Source organism: Bombus impatiens, unplaced genomic scaffold (assembly GCF_000188095.3).
Source record: "Bombus impatiens unplaced genomic scaffold, BIMP_2.2 scf_0096, whole genome shotgun sequence".
Classification (NCBI taxonomy): domain Eukaryota; kingdom Metazoa; phylum Arthropoda; class Insecta; order Hymenoptera; family Apidae; genus Bombus; species Bombus impatiens.
In genome coordinates, this window is record NT_176515.1 from 886599 (window position 1) to 906706 (window position 20108).

The following is a 20108-nucleotide window of genomic DNA, read 5'->3' on the forward strand; positions in this document are numbered from 1 at the left end:
GCGAGCCTGCCGCAATATGGCCGAACCATAGTTGCGGAACCGTGTCACTCAAACGTCTCGTCTTCGCAGACAGGCAGAACGCCGGGCCTCCAACCGTTGGGAATATGTCTTTCGAGGGCTCGATTCGCGAACTCGTTTCCTGGTACTCCGGGTTCGAAGACGCGACCGTGTATTTTCCACCCGCTTCTCGTCTCGTTCGCGAAGCGGTGAAATCGCGCCGCAAAGGGCTACACCGTTTGCCAACAAACCAAACGTATTTCATACTACTCTGGATCCTGGATACAGCAAGCTGCCAGATAGACAGTTAATCAGAGTGAACGCTCTCGCGCAAGGGACGATCGATTTTTGTATCCAGATACAAGGCAACGATACAGTATCGTATTTTCGGTTGCAGAGAACATTTGGATACAATTTGGTAATTACGTTAGCTTTTGTTTGTTCGATGCGTTCGCTGATAGCGACGCGTATGTAGCGTCCATTCAATTATTTAAACGACGTTGCTAACGTGCAGCCATGTTCACGAGCATCGCACTTTCTATTACAAAGAAGATTTGTTTACGCGATCGTGACTGTATTTCTTAAATTTCCTTAAACCTAATTACATAATTGAAAATATAAGATATTATTTCGAAGAAATAATTTGTGTACTAATTTGTCAAAAAACGAAAAGAAGCTGACTGAAAGTGTCGGAGTATATTTCGAAGATTTTGCGAGACGTCGTATATCGTAGGAGGATATCGAAGTTAAGAATGAAAAATGATTCAGAACGGCAGATATTCGAAAGCCGGGCCAAACGAATGCCAGCCTAACACGCGGGTTCCTCGGCTGGGATAACTTCCGTCGGATACGACAGGTTTTCCAGTATTTCTCGCGCTGTCTGGTTCTAACTTCCTATCGTACAATGTTATCTTTCTCTGACTCTGATGTCACTGTGCATCAACCTTCGAAAGCTCTTGACCAATATCTCTATCCTCTGCGATTCACCGAAAATCGCGAAAATCGCTTTCGACGTGGCCAACCGAAACCTTTTCGTCGCACCTACTCTTTTACTTCTACTTTCCCTTGCTTCTTTCCTTGAATTAGTCACGTAATAATAAATATGTCAAAATAGTCGAAAATTGGATGTAGCGCGCGTGTGGCGAGCAGATTTTCAAAATCGCTTTTCTCCAGAACAAGAACTTTATTCTACATTTTGAACTTATTTCTTTTTACGAGGAATCGCCCCTTGCTCAGTTTTACCAGCATACCCTATATATACCGTAAGTTTCTCTGTATCCGGGCCTCCGTTACGTTAAATAAATATCTTACGTAAGAAAAGCGACGTAAGAAGAAAGGGAATAAAGAAAAATCCAGGGAGAAGCAGCCAGCTTCGTCCAATCTCCGTTTGGCAACCGATCAAACGCAACATCTGCCAACGTCCGTGAACTTTATTAATTTCATTACCTAAAAGCACATCGACGTCGATCGACGACAGCCGGAAGTAACGAGAGAGTACACGTGGAAGCCAAGGTCTAACTGTTCCGTTGCGTATTTCCTATTTTCCACGCTAGTACGATCTCGCCTGCTGCGTCTCTCCGAGTTTGCATTCCTACCCAAGCCAACGTAGTTGAACCGAGTGAAACTCAGCCGCCAGGAGGAGAGCGACTAACTTTGCTCCAAGCACGAAAGCAACGTCGGACGACTGGAAAAGGCAAGGAGAAAGTAAGGATAAAAGCAAAGATAGGCAAAGATAAAGCAGCGGAAAATCAAAGATGAAATAGAGAAGCGGAAGAAGTAGAAAGGTAAAAGAAAGAGGCGTTCAGAGGCTGTTAAAAGAAATAGTGCTGGAATAGATGCGCTTGATAGGTTTTCTTTGAGATAACGTCCACGTCTTGTTGTTCTCGCACCGATCACGACGTAATACGCGAAGATTCTCCGATAGATCGAATTCTGCACCGTGATTTTCTCTCGGCTAGATTTTCTTGTAATATCCACTTTGTCTTAGCGTGTTGCGCGTGTACAAAGCGTGACAAGTGTGACTACGAATATTTACAGGCAAATTCAAATTTTTATGCATACGACTAAAAGAACGAAATCTGGATAGACAATTGTTTCATTAGTGAAATATTATAACGAGTATTATATTTTGGATACATCGTGCACATTCTGCGCATTTTTCCATCCATAGATTTCCTATAATTGCCTAAGAATCCACAGTCTGCGGTGATAATTTCCATCGTGTCGTAATTCGATGAAAAATCCATAGATCTTGCATCTTTAAATTTCCCACAAACGCACACAGATCCGCGGATTAATTATTACTAGCGTGCCTTAGAGGCGTTCTTAAGATATAACAGCAAGTTGGAGCGCGAAGGATTAAAGTTAATTATGGATGTCGAGAAATTAGATTGCAGGGAATTAGGAGAAATAAAGCGAAGGTTCGCAAAGACGATTGAAATTGCAAATCGAACGAAGAGAGCGGCAATTAAGCTAATGCTCCGAGTTGAACAAGATCCATTCTTGTTAAGATAATAGCATGGTGGGTACGTTTGTAAGATAATTCGAAAAGGTAAACAAGCATCTTATAAGAAACCAGTTGCGTTGCCGATATGATGTGTTGTCGTCAATTAGTTGATAACCAGGCAACCTACTGAATGTCGTAAACGAGCCAAGACACGATCCCTGGACGAATGGTCTACGAGTATATTTACTTACCAGCTTCGAAACGATACATCAAAGCACCCATAAGCTACCGCATAAATTTCCATATTTCAATCTTCAACGATGTCTAAAACGATTAATAACTGTTACAAAACTGTTTCAACGGATTACTACGACACAAAATTATTCGGTTATACAAGATGTCTCGGTGATCATGGTACAATCGGCAAAGGGAACTCTGCGTGAAAATAAAATAAAATACAGAAGAACATTTTCTTCATACGACGCTACGTTTTCGATAAAGCAGAATTTCTTTCGTACACGTGAGGTACGCGTAAGGTCGATTTTCTTCGATCGATCGACCAATTCTCTCGATCACGTAATGTTAAGCGACGATCGAAACACGGCCTCGGTTGGCGCAGGCCGAAAATCGTGGAAAGAGGTCGTCATACGCATTCGGTATATAAATATATACATAGATATAACCTCGGTTCTTCTGGCAACGAAAAAGACAGTTCTGTCATCTGTCAACGATGTGGAGGTCTACGGATTACATAAGCTCCTCTCTCTCTCTCTCTCCCTTTCTAACCTCTCCTCTCTATCTGCATTTTTTCTCGTCGCGCTTAGTTATTCGTTCGTCACGGAAAGAACGTTGGACCGAGTGGCGATCGAGTTATCGTACAAAGATAATTACACTGTCCGAAAATAGCCACTGCCCACTCCTGTGGCGAGAAACGTTCAAAGAGAGGCGAGAATTCGCACGGACAGACATAGATCACGCGTAGATCAAACGCCCGTGACGCGATACAAAGTGATTGCGGCGCGAATATCGACGAAAAATAGGAAGCCGGGCCTCGTCGCAGCTCCGTCACAGAACTAATTGAACGTCCGTGTAAACCACATTCCATCGATGAAATCTCGTGTCAATGAAACCCGATCGACTTGCAAGATTTTCATGAACGACGTGTTTGATCAATACCGATGAGTTTGAGTTAGTCGACTTTCGAATTACCGATCGAAGCTACGACCGTAAATGAAAAGCAATCTAAGATTTCCTCAAATTTGAGACCGGGAATTTAATCTCAAGACTCGACAATATCGATATTTCGAAGATACGAACGATCGTGAGTTTGGAAATTCGAATATTTAAAAATTTGAAGATGCGAGAATTTGCAGATTTTAGCGCTTAAAAATTTGAACGTTCGAACGTTTGGAACGTCGAAGACTTAACGATTCAAAAATTTGAATATTTGGAGATCATGGCCCACGAGCACACTTATTTTCATCATGGAAATGCAAGAATTTCAAATTTCGAAGATACTTAAATCCGGCCATCAGCGTGTTACGAAATTCGAGGATTCAAACTCTTAATATGGGAAGCGCCAAAGCTGTTTCGAACTCGAACACAATCTAAATTGTCTCTCGGACAATACATGGAAGTGTGACAAAAAGCCTAGATTAGTCTGTGACAAACGCACTTAAATATATATCAGTCGCTAGACGCAGCGCTCATCTGGCGGGTTAATTTGCACCGCGACGACAAAGACAAACGCGGTAATCGTTGACATTTCGCGTTTCTTCGCCGTACATTTCTGATTCGCGATTTTTCACGTGCCACGCAGCTCCCGTTTAATTCGCCGAAATTTACAGCATGTCAGGAAAATTAACTATCTACATGCGACCATTCGCGAGTTTCTTTGCTCGTTGTTTGTTCTCTCGGGCAGAGAAGAAACGTCTTCGATTTCTACACGTAAACGTAAATTCGCGTATTTTTCTTATCGACGCGCGTCTGTTTTCGATTCTATGGTCCCGAGACCATACATTGCAAATACACCGTGTTTTACATATTAAATTCAACACATCCTTCTCGAACGTAACTTTAGGAAAAAACGATGCAGACGCATCCGGTGAACGAATAAATTACGAAGATTCAACATGCGCTCGCGAATACAATGCAACCACGGAGATGGTATAAAAAGCGAGGATACCTCTCCTTGGCTCTTTCAGCGAAATTTTATCGAGTTGGTGAAAACGTAACGTCAGTTTTCTATGATGCTATTGATTTATTTGATCAATTATATAGCTATCGTTTCTTCGATTATGTAGAATCTAATAATATACGTACGATCGAGAGGAATCCCAAAATAAACGTTGCAAAGAAATATTGGCTCTTGACACGTTCGCTACGTCGGCTTTTTTTGAGGGTTTTGGTGTTTCTTTCGCGATACGGGCAACAATGTCCCGTGGGGATTTCGATCGAATAGCCGCACTGAACTTTCCTATTTGACAGCACCCCAACTACCTTAACCGCATACTCATTTCGACGCATGTTTCGCATTGTACTTTCATATTTGAAAGATTTACAAAGTATCTTACGATGTAACAAACTATACGATGTTTATTTCAATCTGCGTTTATTACGAATCAATAATAAATATGGTATAAAATAATCTTAAGTAAGAATAGGAAACATTTCACTTTTTTTAGTGTCAGAACAATGAATCGAGGAACATTGTTCCATTCTTAGCGTTCCGGGATAAAAAAGAAAGGTCTCGTACTACAAATCGTTGGATTTTTGGCACTAAGGGACAAATAAGCAGGATTTTTCACTATATTGTGTCAGAATTTCTTCTTTCCCTGCAACGACTCGATTAGCGTTTATTTCGTTGGACGTGAACGTGCTAATAAATAAAAAATTAGTTCATAAATCAGAATCGATCACAGTTAAATCACACGCATCCATCAATTTTCTCCGCCGCAGAGTCTCTACGAACAAATTTTATTCCAAATTACTTTCGCTCTGTAAAATCATCCTGTTCTCGACTGTACCAGTTACGGGACGCTATATATCTTCTGCAGAATAGGGAGGAAGTCCAATGGCACCGTGAGGGAATTAAGACACGAAGAGCGCGCGTATCTTTCAGCGGAAAGATACCAATGCATGAAACGACCAAAGCAACAGAGACACACCTATCTGCTCGTAAACTGTTGCACGTAGTATACGTTACCTCGATTTTCACGGACATTGCATATCCAGTTAATACACGCACATAAATAAAGGTTTGTCCATAAAAGCAGGGAAAAAGGAAACGCTGGTAGGGACACGCACAAGATATATACGAGTAACGATACGGTCGGTGGTCGTTTCAAACGCAAAAGTTTGTCCAAGATCCCGGATCTATGTGCCTCTAAAAGAAGACTTACACGACCGATAAAATCGATCTCGATCACGAAACGCACAACGTTCTCTCTCGCAACCCATTAACGTTTTAAGCTCTACGAAACTAGAGCAACCAGACTGACAAAGGGAGGGGGAAATTAAGACGGTAGAAGCTAGAAATGTTCGCGAAGCCACGGGTAAAAGCCTGCGTTTAAATTATTTCGCTCTTGTGTGGAACAACGAGTTTCAGTGTTACCTCCAGATGTAAAGAAAATAAACGCTTGTTATACAAGATTCGAAATAACGCTTGGTATACTTAGACTACGTACGTACGAAGATCAGAGGCAAAAAATAAGATAAACGATTATGAAATTCAATGATCAATTTCGTGTTGCCAAAATCGTGCTTGCAATTGGTCGCAAAATTGAATGTCTTCTTGCGTATCTATTGTACTATCGAACATTCCACAAAATGATTATTTACTTAATTACTTACGCAAAAAATTATCAGCGATTTTCAACAACCTAGTTTTGCTTTCACAGTTGTTCTACGACTTCGATGCGAATTGTTGAGGAGGTCCAACAACAACCTTCGAATCGTAAAGACAAGGATCCTTTGAACCAAGTTGCGGAGAAGTCCGAAGTAGCAGCAACTACAATACTTTCCAATTGTCCAAGTTCTTTAATTTTCAAGTCAAGTTTCTCTCGGTCATTATCAAACTTAAAAATTGAGAAAAATTTGGAAACGACTAGCAGTCGATAAAATTCCGAACGATATTTCGTCTGGAAAATTATTCAGAAGCAGATTGCCCTTTACGACATTGCACGGATCGATACGATTTTCGCGCAATTTCTTCCCCCGTAAATTCGTGAATTTCATATTTCACGAATTACGGTAATGCAGTGTCTCTGCAAAGGTGAGCCCCGCGACGCGTAAAACCGGCTGAAAAGCGGCAAAACGATGGTAAAGTGATGGCAAAGTGCTCGTCAAATTATAGGTATGCAGCCAGCGGACGTTTACGACGCGCGCTTCGACCCCATCTACTCGGGTCGCCACTTGCTCGATTCGAACTTCCACTAAGTGTCCGCTCTTCCTCCACGCTTTTTGCATCGTTCGCTTTAACAAGCTCGGGTGAACGAACCCATTTCACCGCCATTGATGGATTTTAAGAATGACTGCGCGGGAATCGTCGAACACCGTTGCCTTTTTTCCACGTTCACGTCGAATTTGAATAATGATCGAGCGACTTTCGAAGACGTTCGATATCACGTGCCAGGTTTTCTTCTCTTTGTATCTTGTCCGATTATAGAAGGCGATTTAAAGCAGCGAAATGGACGCGAGCCCCTTGCAAGTCAAATCGATCGAGTCCGTTTTTAATAAATTTGTTGATATCGTTATCGCTACTATCTTGCACGACAATTTATCGACTAATAATATTGGGAATTTTCGTAAAATTATCGAGCAGGAATATATGTAATAATTTTATTAAAGGCGCCAGGATATTTTCGTAATCGCAAAAACGATTTTGAACGCAGTTATTTCGATGGATTTGGTAGACTTAGCGTTGAAAAATGTCGGTCTTAAATATCACGGTCTTACGAACCTTTGTAACGACACAACGATCGTTGCAGTGACCGCACAACGAAAATTATGAACGACAAGGAGTTTTGACACCGTAGTATACGTATATTCAAACGTCGAAATTAGCGGAGCAGAACTGCAACGTTAGCCGTTCTTTGCTATTTATAAATTACTCTAATAATAATGACCACGGTCTTGGACATTGTAAATCCGTGCAATTTGTATTTGCGGTGAATTTCATTGAAAATTCGAAACACGATCCTAACGACACGTGTTTCCGCCTCGAGTCAATGTTTTCTGAAATTGCTACGACCGCGAGGCTCGGTTCGAAGGTTGCTTGAAAGTTTGAATATTTAAATGTTTGAACATTCGAAAATTGAAATGTTGAAAAAATCTAAAAATTAAATATTAGGATATTCTAATGATCGAATATTTGAGAATTTTAAACTGAAAATTGAAAAACTGGAGAATTCGTAAATTCGAGATATTATTGTCGTAAAACAGTGCTATTTCTATTTGCGACGACTTTCGTCCAAATCTGAAACACGATCACACCGACGCGTGTTTGCACTTCGAAGACTGCCAATTTCGAGCGATTCCAATAGGATCTTTAAACCATTATGGTCGTTGAAAAACGGAAGATTTTGCGATCGTCGTCCAAATTCGAACAGGTTCCCTCTCTTTCTTCGTGCCCTCTTTCTCTATATCTTTTATCGCGTGGTTACATTAATAAGACGATTGAAAGAGAAATTAAAGCAAACGAGGAACACGTCAGCCACGTTCGTGAGTCATGACCAACTCGTCGAGTTTTGCGAATGCTGCTCTACGTGACAGGGAATAAAAGTTTCTCAACTGCTTACACGTGAACGTTGTCGAACTAAAGAGTTTTCGACGGGCGAACGGTTCGTATAGACCCTGTTTTATCCGAAGCTGTATTCGATATTAACCCGCATTCGCAAGGTCAAAGTGATTACTAAGTTATCACTTAGGAATAACCGAGTCAAACGTGTTTCGTGAGCATGAAAAACAGCCCTGATATAGCCGGCATATTCTATTCCAAATTGAATTCCAAACCCTTCGTTCCTTGGTCACGATCCAAGAGACACGTACATGCTTATATGGTACTTTGTTTGGGCAAATTTTCCATGTATCCGACGAATATTATCGTGCGTCAGTCGAAAGGTGAATATTTCAATTGCATTTTAAGTTATATTTAAGAAACGTGAAACGTTTCTCTATTGTTAATTCTTTGCCTCTGGCTATAACTGGGATCAGATATTCTATCAACTTTAAACTGAAACATGTAATACCTTATATCACTCAAGTTCGAACTGTTGCTAAATCTCGCTACGAACTGTCTAACAAGGAGGATACGCGTAATTTACTTTTGTCAGAAATTATATACAAAAAATATGGAATATCTAAATAAAAAAGCTACGATATAGAGCTTCGTTTCTTGCTGATAATAACGGCCTACGGTTCGATAGCCGACAAGACCAAAACGGCACGGAGGTTCGTTCTTCGTTGATAAGTGCTGGAACATGCGACACACGTGTTCCTGCACACCTTACGCGTCGTCTCAGTCACATATTTCACGTGATATCGGAAGCGTTTCTTACCACGTCGTGTGCAGAAACCATAAATCCGTACAAGTATTTGCAAAATTTGAAGATCGAAGAACGGTGATAAAATAATGTCAGAATAATTTACGCGAAGTGAAATCACGCGTCATATTTCATATGAAATCCATTTTATTAATATCGTTCACAACGTGGAAAGGATCGGTTGTCACGCATGGTCGAATAAAATGTGCTCGAAACTCCATCGTTTCCGATGGTGGTTTTCAAACGTCAGATGAAACGAACGTTCGTAAACAATGGTTTTCGTCATCGACTAACGTGTTAAGTTATATCGATTTTATCTATCGTTTCGCGCGACGTTTCCCGTTTCACACGAGCATCCGATATTCGGACGCCTTAATTGTTAATAACACAAATTTCAGCCGCGACCGCCAACAGCTAGACCGCAAATGGCGAAACCGCCAACGATTCGACTGGTGTTCCATTGAAATAAACAACGCGGCCACGCGACGGTTCAGTTTCGTGCAACGAGTCACAGATTCCTCTACCTCGCGTACGAATTCTAGTCAACGTTACAAATAATACATTTTCTCTCTGCTTCTCGTCATTTTCGTTCCAATTGTATCTTTCTGACGTTAACGAACATTTGAAATGCGAACGAGATATGGAAAAATACATTTTGTTCGAGACCGAGCGATTCTCGGACGAATACAAAACATTCTAATACGTTTGAAATTCAATACAACGCGAATGTCTTTCCTCCAGCACCAGGAACAACGCTACAAAAGCCGTATAAATTGATATTCCAACAAATCTATGACTCATTGTATTTCATAAAATGCGCGCACACCAATCTAACTCCATAAAACGTACGTTCTGTTGTAAGCAGAGCAGCAACAGCGACCGGAATAACGCGAACTATAGCCGATTCCTAAGCGTCTATTTGTTTTCCGCATCCTTGGCAACTTTCGAGTACCGGTGCATAATACTTAGCACGATTATCGAGAATCAACGAAAGGCTGTATCGTACGTAACTACGTATACGCGTTTGTATTGCGTTTATATACCTATATCGAGGAATAATTTGGAAATCATTTCTTTCGAGTTAGCTTGAATTTTGTTATTTTAGAACATTTTTTGATAAAAAGTTTTATCGGTATACACAAGCTGAAAGTAGATCGTTGATAGTTTAAACAAAGTTTCGACATTTTTATTTCTTCGAAGATTCTTTATTTTTATTGGAAGTTCCAAATATTTGACTGTAAAAGCCAGTAGCTACATACAATGTAACACATAAGTATCTATTTTAAAATTTATTCGGATTTTTGAAAAGATTAAAATAGCAAAGACAAAAATTAGGCTTCGACATAAACGATCCACTTTGTGCCTACGAAAAAATATTTGGTTATTTCCTCGGAAAGTTATTCCACATTTTTGATCGATATCGTATACAAGTAACGTGAAAGAATATACGAATCAATTATTTCGAAACATACGAGCACTCTAACTTACAGAACTCGCGGTAAACAAGGCAAAAAAAAAATCTTTACAATTTCCATAATTATATAAAAAAAAAACAACAGTTAACGTAGACCAAGTTCTAGCCAAAAAAAAAACGGCTGTCTAGTTTTTCAAATCGTTGGAATCGTTAAAAATGCGAAAAGTTGTACACGTACGGGGCTAACGCGAAACAAAGTTCATATTCACCGAGTGATAAATTCAAAGTTAATAGAAAAATGTGTCTTTCCTCTCGATTAGGAGAATGATTTCGAATTTTTTATCGACAATATTTGTAAGCAATGCGAGACAGCGTCGTATGACCGCGTGAATGCACAAAAAAGCGAGAGAAGAATCTGCGTAATTGACGGAGACTAATTCTCACCGTGAAAATTTTCCCGGACGACGATAATTAACGCCAACGAAGTTTCAGCTTCAAAAACAGATCTGCAGCTTCTCGGATCGGTGCATTCGTTAAAAAATGCATTTATCCCCGCGACGAAGCAGAATCGTTCTCGCGATCGGTAAAATATGCATCAGCGGCGGGCAAGTTCCTTCAATTGCGACGACGAATAAGATACAACGGTCGGGGATCGGCGATAATTAACGTTCGGATTTAAATGGTTTTAAGATGAAACCTTCTTCGCGAGGACGTTCGCCTCGAAGAGACGTTTAGAAACGAAATTCTCCGAATTCGTTAGGTAAAGAGAAGCACCGATTATATAACTCGATAAAATGATACGCGAAAGAAGCGCGCGAGCGCATTCAACGTTGCGTTAACTTAGTTAACGAGCCGATGCTCGTTTACACAACGTCTCGGTGTCAAAATCGCGGCTGGATTATAATTAATAGCAACGAAATGGGCACAATAAGCGAGGCACCGTGAAAGGACCGACGAAAGCAGATTTTTTAATCAGAGCAAACAGAGCTGGTGATTCGAGCAACACAATGCCAATGTTTCGTTCGGATAAACATCGCGTCGGAGCAAGATTTTTTTCTACGACGGAACCGCCTCGTGCCGTGGACAATAAGCAAATATAAAGCTAATAAGATGCTAACGTTAGGTATTCGCGGTAGTGTTTTTTCGCGTGGTCATTTGTAACGAAAGCGCGTGCTATCTGGACTACCTGAGCTAAAGTAATCGCATTATTCTACCTGATATCGTTATTCCCGTTTAAACTAATGTATATACATCGTTATCAGCGCGTTAATATCTCTCGCGTCCACCCGTCAGCCTCTTCCGAGAATTGTTTTCGCGTTATACCCTTAGGGGGTCATTCCGACCGAGACCAATAACATTATCCTCCTAATCTGGCCATCAACAAACGCTCGTGACAAAGGAAGGCTTCGCCGAAAGCGGGTGTCGCGTATTATAGCGTATTAAGCCTACTCGTTCACGCGATCATAATAAACAAAGCTAGGACATAATTTCGTTTATGGAATATGTATAGAAAATTCGTACGATGATTCATTGATTCACATTCTATCGTCTGTGACTTTTCGTTTGACTAATATCTTATATTACGAGATACAAATTCCATCGGTAGAAATTTAATTAATTGGTAATTAACGTTTCGGTAGATAAGAAGTCTGTGACAATCGTCTTCTTCGATGTTCATTAAGATAAGGCGGATAAAACTTTTAATCGTAAATTTGTTTTCAAGAAACGACACGCACAAAAATTACTCCATTGCGCGTTAAGAAATGAAATATCACTGTACCCTTAAATAGAAATCTATGAAAATCCACGAAACAAGATATCGTAATTAGTAATTCGCTCGTGTAATCGGAACAATGAATACGTCGATTCGCCGACGGAAATTCACCGGATCGATATAGCAAAAGTTGAAACACGGAGACAAGTACAACGAAGAATCTATCCTACCTTTCTCGGTTCAGGGGCGTAGATGCCTGGCAACGGGGCGAGCAGGTGCAATCCAGGATTCGGGATGCCAGAAGCGGGGTGTCCAGGCGGGATCGGCAGAGGCACCAGCTTCAGGCCCCAGGGTAGGTACCAGGGCGCCGTGTGGTGCATGATCGCGGCACAATCGTCAACGATTCCACTGTATGGCGAGAACAACGCGCCAGGATGCGTTCGCGGAACAGAAATAAACGATTTACCACACGATCACGGGGCGTACTCCACGGCTAACGCGTTTTTCCTTCTTTACGATTTACGATTTACGATTTATAGGTCGAACAGCCTCAAGGAAACGTGTGACGAAACGATCGAGGCAAGCAACAGGATCACCTTGGCATCTTCCAACACGATTACTCGGGGATGGCCGATTTTTCGCGCGATTTTATCCTCGATCCCCTATTTCAGGATTTAATTGCTTGATCACACGCGTGACGAGCTATCGTTAGGGTGCACTGACGTCATCGTAGAACGACAAATTTCGTTCAGATAAATTCTCTCTGTTCGATCTTTCTTTTTATTTTCTTGTATTTTTAGTTTCGGACAATGGTCGGTTGATCAGTGGTTTCGTTTATTTTGTCCCTCGTCAGGTTCGATCGTCGATCACGATGAAACGGAGTAATAGACGACGTTTGGTTAATACGTACACACCGAACGTTCACTCGGTGAGCGCGCGGCAACGACTGATCACCGATCGAGCGTCGACGCTCGAGCACATGGCCGCGTCGACCCCCACCACCTCGTTCGAGCTGCTTCTAGGCCGCCAGACGCTCGCACCACACCCCCTGCCCACCCCATTTTCCACCGATACCCGCACGACCGTTTCCTACCTTTGACTTTTCCATCCTTCGCTCCCTCTATTTTTCCTTTTCCACCCCATTGTCTGTCGTCTTTCGACTCTTACGCACCCTTAGCCCTCTGGTCGAGTCACCGTTATTCATGTACTCTCGTCGTTTAGACGCTTCGCGAATATTATGCCGCTTCTTGCTACTAGCGGTGACACTAATAAAAAATACATCGAGCTTGCTTTTGTAAAAGTGTAAATAAGATTTGTCGATATCGTCGACTTGACTCGTGTAAAACGAGGTGTGTCTATCTTTGACAGTTTCACGATAAAAAACAAAGTTATCTCGGACAATTATTACCAACGTTACGCTAGTTAGAGATTACAACAAATTACTGGTGGTAATAGGTTTCCTTACGTAAGAGTAAAATGTTTGGTTGAAAAAAAAGAGAAGAGTACAATTCTACAAGTAAACTTTGTAAACGATTTATACTCCGTGATGTCATCGAAAACCTATAGTCCGTAAAACGTATATTAAAAAAGTGTAATCCTTTTCTAATTTCCATCTGCGAATTTAGGGAAGATCCCACGAATTCCAGCACGAACACCGGGTCTGGAATTATTTCGGCATTAAAATAAAGCCCACGATCGGGAATAGTCGCCACCGATTAAATTACACGGCAATTTCATCGACTCGTTGGAAAGTTGGCAGAGATTTGACCGGAATTATTTACATTCTCATTAAATATAATTACCGACCGACACAGGTGCTACCTAAAATTGGACATACACCTGGGAATATAACTGTATCTAACTTCAGCAGACGGAGCATACTCGTAGACTATCAAACGAGATCCCATATTGCCCCGATTCTCCCTTAACGAATCACATATTTATAAACGGTGGCCTTCCCCGAGACCGCCGAATTTCCGCAAACAAGCTCGGTTAAAACGCCATCAATGAAAAAGCGCGATTCCTCGAAATATTCATGCGACATACGTACAGTAACTCCGCTTCACTGCTGGTCAGTGACGAACGTTAAAAAGTATTCTCGTCGTTACAACGCCGATAAGATACGCGTACAGCAATTTCCGCTGAATTATTGCATTTTAAGCGATATCGAAGGATAATTGCGAAAGAGACGCATATATCCGGGAGGAAAAAAGAACGCGTTGTAAAGATATTGATAGGAGAATGACGGGACGATGGTCCATAACACGCTTAATTCCTTGTTTTGAATATCGTATTAGTGTTCCTCTTAAAACATCAAAAACACTTTTCTGCTTATTAAAGAACGACATTGAGAGAGATCCCAGGTTCGTAATAAAAATAAGAGAGAGTTCTCGAAGAGCGAATGAATAAAAATATGTCGTGAATCTGTCGCTGAGGCTACTTTATTATTAAACACACTTTCGTATTATTTAATATTTTATAACTGAAAACTTGTAAACCATCGTTCCCACGCCACGAAGCTACAGACGTATAGAAAAATTTGCAGGAAATACGATGTTCAAGTCGACGAAAAAAGAGTAGAAATATTCAAAGTTCTCTATTCTCTATCGGAAACTTTCCATGCAAACTTCGCGAAAGCAACAAGCAAGAAACATAACCTGAAATATAACTGTTGCAGTTCGTAAAGTTTCGGATAAACGCAGATAAATTTCGATCACGTTGCGTTAATGTCGCGTTACTTGCTTTGCTTTTAAATAGGGCGCTGTCGAAACGAGTCGTTCGACGTTATTAAAACCAAGAGAAATGACAGGCGTCGGTAAACAGCAGGTGCACCCGGTGCCGTACGTTAAGGCAAATATTGATGAACAAACGTGCATTCGCTCAGAGACGAACGGCTCGAATATTAATATTAATGCGACCGTCATTACACTTGCTGATCACGGACCCATTGCTCTCGCGGAGGTGACCAGTTGGATATATTTCACGGCGCATTCCCTGTCAAATTTGAGAATCTATGTCAAACTTGGAATAAATTCCGCTACCATGGACTCCAGACGTTGATCCACGATCATTCTCAAACGTGGTAAGTCTAATTTAACAACAAATCCATAGACTTCCAAATCCTCAAATTCAAATTCAAATTTAATTAAAGCGCCCTATGTAGCATTTTTTAATTTTAATAATCTCTCAAGAAAATCACCTCTTAGAACAGAAATTAGAGGAAAGAAGTAAATAACTTGTCGTCCGGCCTACGTATTTTCCGCCTATACTGAAAAAATAGCACCGAGCGTTTGTCGTACGTCCACCTATAACAATGATCGCTATCAATCGTTGCCCGTTCGAACCAAACGAAAAGGCGCACTCGACAAACTGCAAATCACGCTTTCGTGGAACCGCGAACGAGAAAAATCAGAATCAGGGCGGCAATGACAAATACAGGCTGCGAGGAACACGACGACACAACGAGTCTCCGTTTTGCAAGTGGAACGAGGGAAAGACCAAACACGCGCGAACATGACGTTCTTGAACAAAGAATAAACGTCAGTCCGACGAACGAATCGATTTTCATCGGCCATTTGCTTCGACCTGGCTGAAACCAGGTAACGATAACTACAGAGGTGTAGCGCGTTTGTTACGAGCGATAAATTTGTTTATGTGCGATTAATTCCTTCCTTTATAATTTCTTTAGAAGAACTTAACCTGTTAACCGAGTTTCTTCTTAATCGAAAGTTCTTATAAGCACGGAATTAAACGTTAATAAAGACAAATCAATTTTAGCTGAATTGATTTTAGCTTTTGCAAATGTATTACAGATACGATACAATTCGTTTCGAATGGAAAGCGAACAACGCGTAATAAAGTATGGTGAATCTTTAAAAAAAAAAATCTTCAAATGAAATAGTTATTTAGAATTTTGTAAAATTACCAAAATTGAGTAAAGGATTGACATTAGAAGTATAAAGCGACAGATATCACCGATTCGTAATTGTTCATAAAAATGTGTATTCCATGTATATGTCACACACTGTGTTCAAAGTTATTCGAAAGTTCTTCGTTTCGTGGAAAAATTAGATTCTCAGCGTCTCTTTCGGCTGATAGGATTTCTTCGGCTGCCCCCTGAAATGGAGGGCTTCCTCTCGACTCTCTGCTTTGTACGCGATATGTATCGCGTTCATGGGGATTGATCGTCGCACAGGGGTTACTCGTTTTTCATTCGATTCTTTCTTATCCACGTTTGCTTTTAGCGACTGTAAGTCACTCGATCTTGAATATATATGTATATATACATAGAAAATCCTGTGTATAAATTGCAATATTAGACTGAATATTTGACACTAGTTCCTCTTTCGAAGTCCTCGATTTTACTAAATAAAAGAACCAATTTCGAACAAGTCTGCGGATTGTGCAATGAGATTCACCGCGACATGTTTCACGGAAGCTAACGAGCACGTTGCGTTAATCATGTAAAGAAATTTTCGAATCAATGAACCGAGTAACGCAGTAGCGATCAGATAAACGTATATCTCTCTCGATATCGCTATAAAATACGAACACGTTAATGTTCCTTGTATCGGATTATTTTAAACGAGCGCATTTAATTTTAACGAACAACTGATTAATAAGGATGATTGCATCGCTCGAAATTACAAAAGAATACGCGACTGAAACCTGTAGCTCGAGAACAAAAGCAGTTTTTCTTTCTGTTTGAAGTCTCGCGAAGGTCGCGCTTTGACTGCTTTGACACACCGGTGAAAGGATTTTCAAAATTGCAACTGGACGCTTGGTCTACGCTGACAACCGATTATTATCTTACTCCACTATCGTAAGGTACAGGTACTCGATCGTATAACGTCATATTTTTGCATCGACGAGCTTATGTAATTCCAAGCTGGTTAAAACTAGTCAATTTCAGAGTTCTGTGATGTCTCTTAGGATTCTAGGATATTCCAGGAATTTGATCGTGCTCGCGAAGATCGTATTCGTTTAAGAACTTCCTGGAATCATCAATGTCACTGTCTTTACTTTTTATGTTCCTTCCTTTTTCATATTACGACGGTTCTTGCTTCATTCTCAGAAATCTTTTTACGCTATTTTTTCTAATCAAATCTTTTTCACGCTTTTTTGCACTTTGCATTAGCTCTTTTTATCACTGAAACGCTTTTTCTGCTATATCATCGAGCTAGAATTTCCAAGAAATGAATAATCCAATTGATACCCTTATCTTGCGAATTGAAAACTATATTAACTCTGTCATATCAATGAAATCATTTTCTAAAAATGAAAATTACCGTGTAATAAACACCATATACTATTACGTGTCCACGACGTGAAGTACCTGCTTCTCTCATGTCACAAGTAATCATCTGCTAAATTAACCCGCAACGCTGTACATGCCAAAATAAAAATTTGAAGACTCAAGCGTAATAGCATCACGCAACCACAGAGGACACGGAAATTAAAGTTACGCTCGTACAAAACTAATTCGAAGAAGCAAAAGATGCAGGAGAACACGCTAGTCGATACGAAGTGGAGCGGTGCCGGTTTATTATAAAAGAACCAAAGGATATGCAGAGAGACACGCACGCTATCAACGCACGAGATTTCCAGTCATTGACACGAGGCCTCGTCACGCGAGTTTTTGCGTAACGCGCCACGTAACGCGACATAACGTCGCTCGATACGGAACAACGCGCGCGCGAACCTTGAATTTCCTCGATCGGATCGTTCATGCATAACTAAACTGCGGATGTTTATGCTAATTTAGATTTATATTGATACAATTAAAAATACGGTTCTATCCTTTAATTCTTTAAGGGCCATATATTAATTTATCATGTCACAGATACTGCAATTTGTTTAAATTTCATATAATCCTGGAATCTAAATGAAAGAGATAGAAACGAAGAACATATCGAGGCGATCTCTGAAATTTCCTTTTTATAGCCACTAAAAAAATGAAAACTAAATGTTGCGTTAACGCAACTTTCGTATTTAATGTCTAAATATTTGATCTAAATATGTAACGAGTACATGTACCGAAACTTATAATGAAATATACTGTAGAATCAAAAGCAAAGAAAATAATTGTGTTAGGCAAGTTCGGTAACAGTACGAGATAAAGATAGCGTATAGTATGTCGTGACCTACGTTACCAAGCCCAATTTCTTGGCTAATAAGCGGAAATGAATCAAGTATAACGAAATATGAAATGTCATATATATAATTGAATCGATTTTTTCAGTGAATAACTAGCTAGTTTCGTTATTTCAGGTTTATAAAAATTGGCAAGAAAATTTTGAAATTTTTAGAATGAAACTGTTACGATTTTGTCGTGGTACCAAAGAATGTCGATCATGTATACGATTATTTTTGAAAAAATCATTTAAACTACCATATTGATTCTCGTCTAATCGTATATTCGTGTTATATATTTGTCGGGTTTGTCGGGTTGGCGCTGGTTTTAGGGGCGCGTTGCGTATCTTCATTAGGACTAGCCATCGTAGTTGTTCAAAGAGGTTTATATTTACAATGTTATATACAAGTGTTGATTTAACTGGGTGTAACAATTAAACGTGATTGTTAGACACTCTTAAAGTAAAGGCAATGTTCTTAGGTTCAAACGAATCCACGGTCAACGGGATAACTCTCTGTACAATTGGATATGTTTAGAAACTCAAAGTGACGTTAGCTGTGACGTACGGTATCTTTCTGACCGACTGACCAGACGTTGTGTGTAAAGTCTCCAAGGTGATCATAAGAATAAAAGACTGACACGATCACACTTGTCAATTGCGTATTGATCGGGGTTATCGACAAAATTCCAGGCGCCGTTACTAGGCAGACCCGCGTAGAGCCGTCATTGCTCCTGCCTCGGGGCTTGTTTGTTAATACAGCGTGTGTCCCTCGATATTGGTACTTCTACTGTTAAGTAAAACGTACGTCCCGTGACCGTGGTTACGTTCGGTGACCAGTTGTGTCACCTCGACCCCAAGCCCACTGTTATAATACTATAATGAACAGCTATAACGAACAGTTTAGACCAAAGTATTGGGTATCTTCCCAAAATTCCAAAAGAAAGGCCCGTTATCTCTACATCTCCGACATATTTATAATCTTTTTAATTTGGATCGTAACCGTTGTGATTTCTATTGTTAACGATTTCAGATTAAAAAGATAAAGGTATAAAGCATGACCGTTCGTTTACACGCGTGGACGAGGAACGATGAACTCGGGGTGAAACACATACAGCCACCGCGTATCTCGTTGCCGACAAAGAGCTATGCCCCTGGCTATTTGCTCGCGCGATATTTGTACACTCGTTCGTGGAAGATTCGCGCCGAACGCTGTTCTTTGCGAGTTCCTCCGCGTGCAACGAGACTCACGGTAGCGGATAACTCGAAATTAATGGCTCGATTCCGCCCACTAGAATTGTCCCGGTAATAAATGTGCTCTGCGTTGTATCTTTATCGGTCGCATCCCTGTACTTATTTGACGATGTTTGGAACTGCAAGACCATTGCATATTCTTTACTGGGTTACGATTCGCGACTTTTCATGTTCCTCGATGAAAGATCTCGATGAAATTAAAACGAAAAATCATAAAATCGAAGTGAGAAATCACGCGTAGTAGAGATCACGAATCCAAAATTGTTACCTCGTCGATAGTATAGGTGACACGACGATAAATCTGTTTTCAACGGAAGAGGATAGAAAGAAAAAGAAACGTTCTAAGCGAACGACGCTTTACACGATTTATTCTGCACGCTCGCGATCCTGCACATCGCCAGACTTTTACTTTCGTTGAGTAACGAGGTATAATTAAAATGTCTCGTCGAAGAATGCTCTTCCCACTTTCTAACCGGCCACCGGTGAACCATTCGCTCCGAAACAATTTGTCGATTTTCTGCCACCCATGCGTCCACCTCCGCCACCAAGCGCTCGAGCAGATTTCGCGTAAAACCTGGCAAAATCCTCCCGTTGCACGATACAACGTGCA

The 20108-nt window shown here is 40.6% G+C and overlaps 1 protein-coding gene across 4 annotated transcripts in view; it reads right to left on the reverse strand.

Moving 5' to 3' along the window:
* The window catches only part of LOC100744401 (RNA pseudouridylate synthase domain-containing protein 2-like), a 181859-nt gene that overhangs the window by 129953 nt on the left and 31798 nt on the right, over window positions 1-20108 (reverse strand). For 2 of the 4 annotated variants that reach the window (XR_004460857.1, XM_033318431.1), the window contains exon 1: window positions 12344-13078. The exons of 1 other annotated variant lie outside the window; for it this stretch is intronic. Coding sequence is in view for 2 of the 3 variants with exons in the window: in XM_033318431.1 (XP_033174322.1) it covers window positions 12344-12493 (150 nt within the window). In the remaining variant the exon portion in view is untranslated. Of the gene's footprint in view, window positions 1-12343; window positions 13079-20108 lie in introns of those variants that run through there. One more of the 4 variants, XM_012394635.3, reaches the window with a different exon arrangement.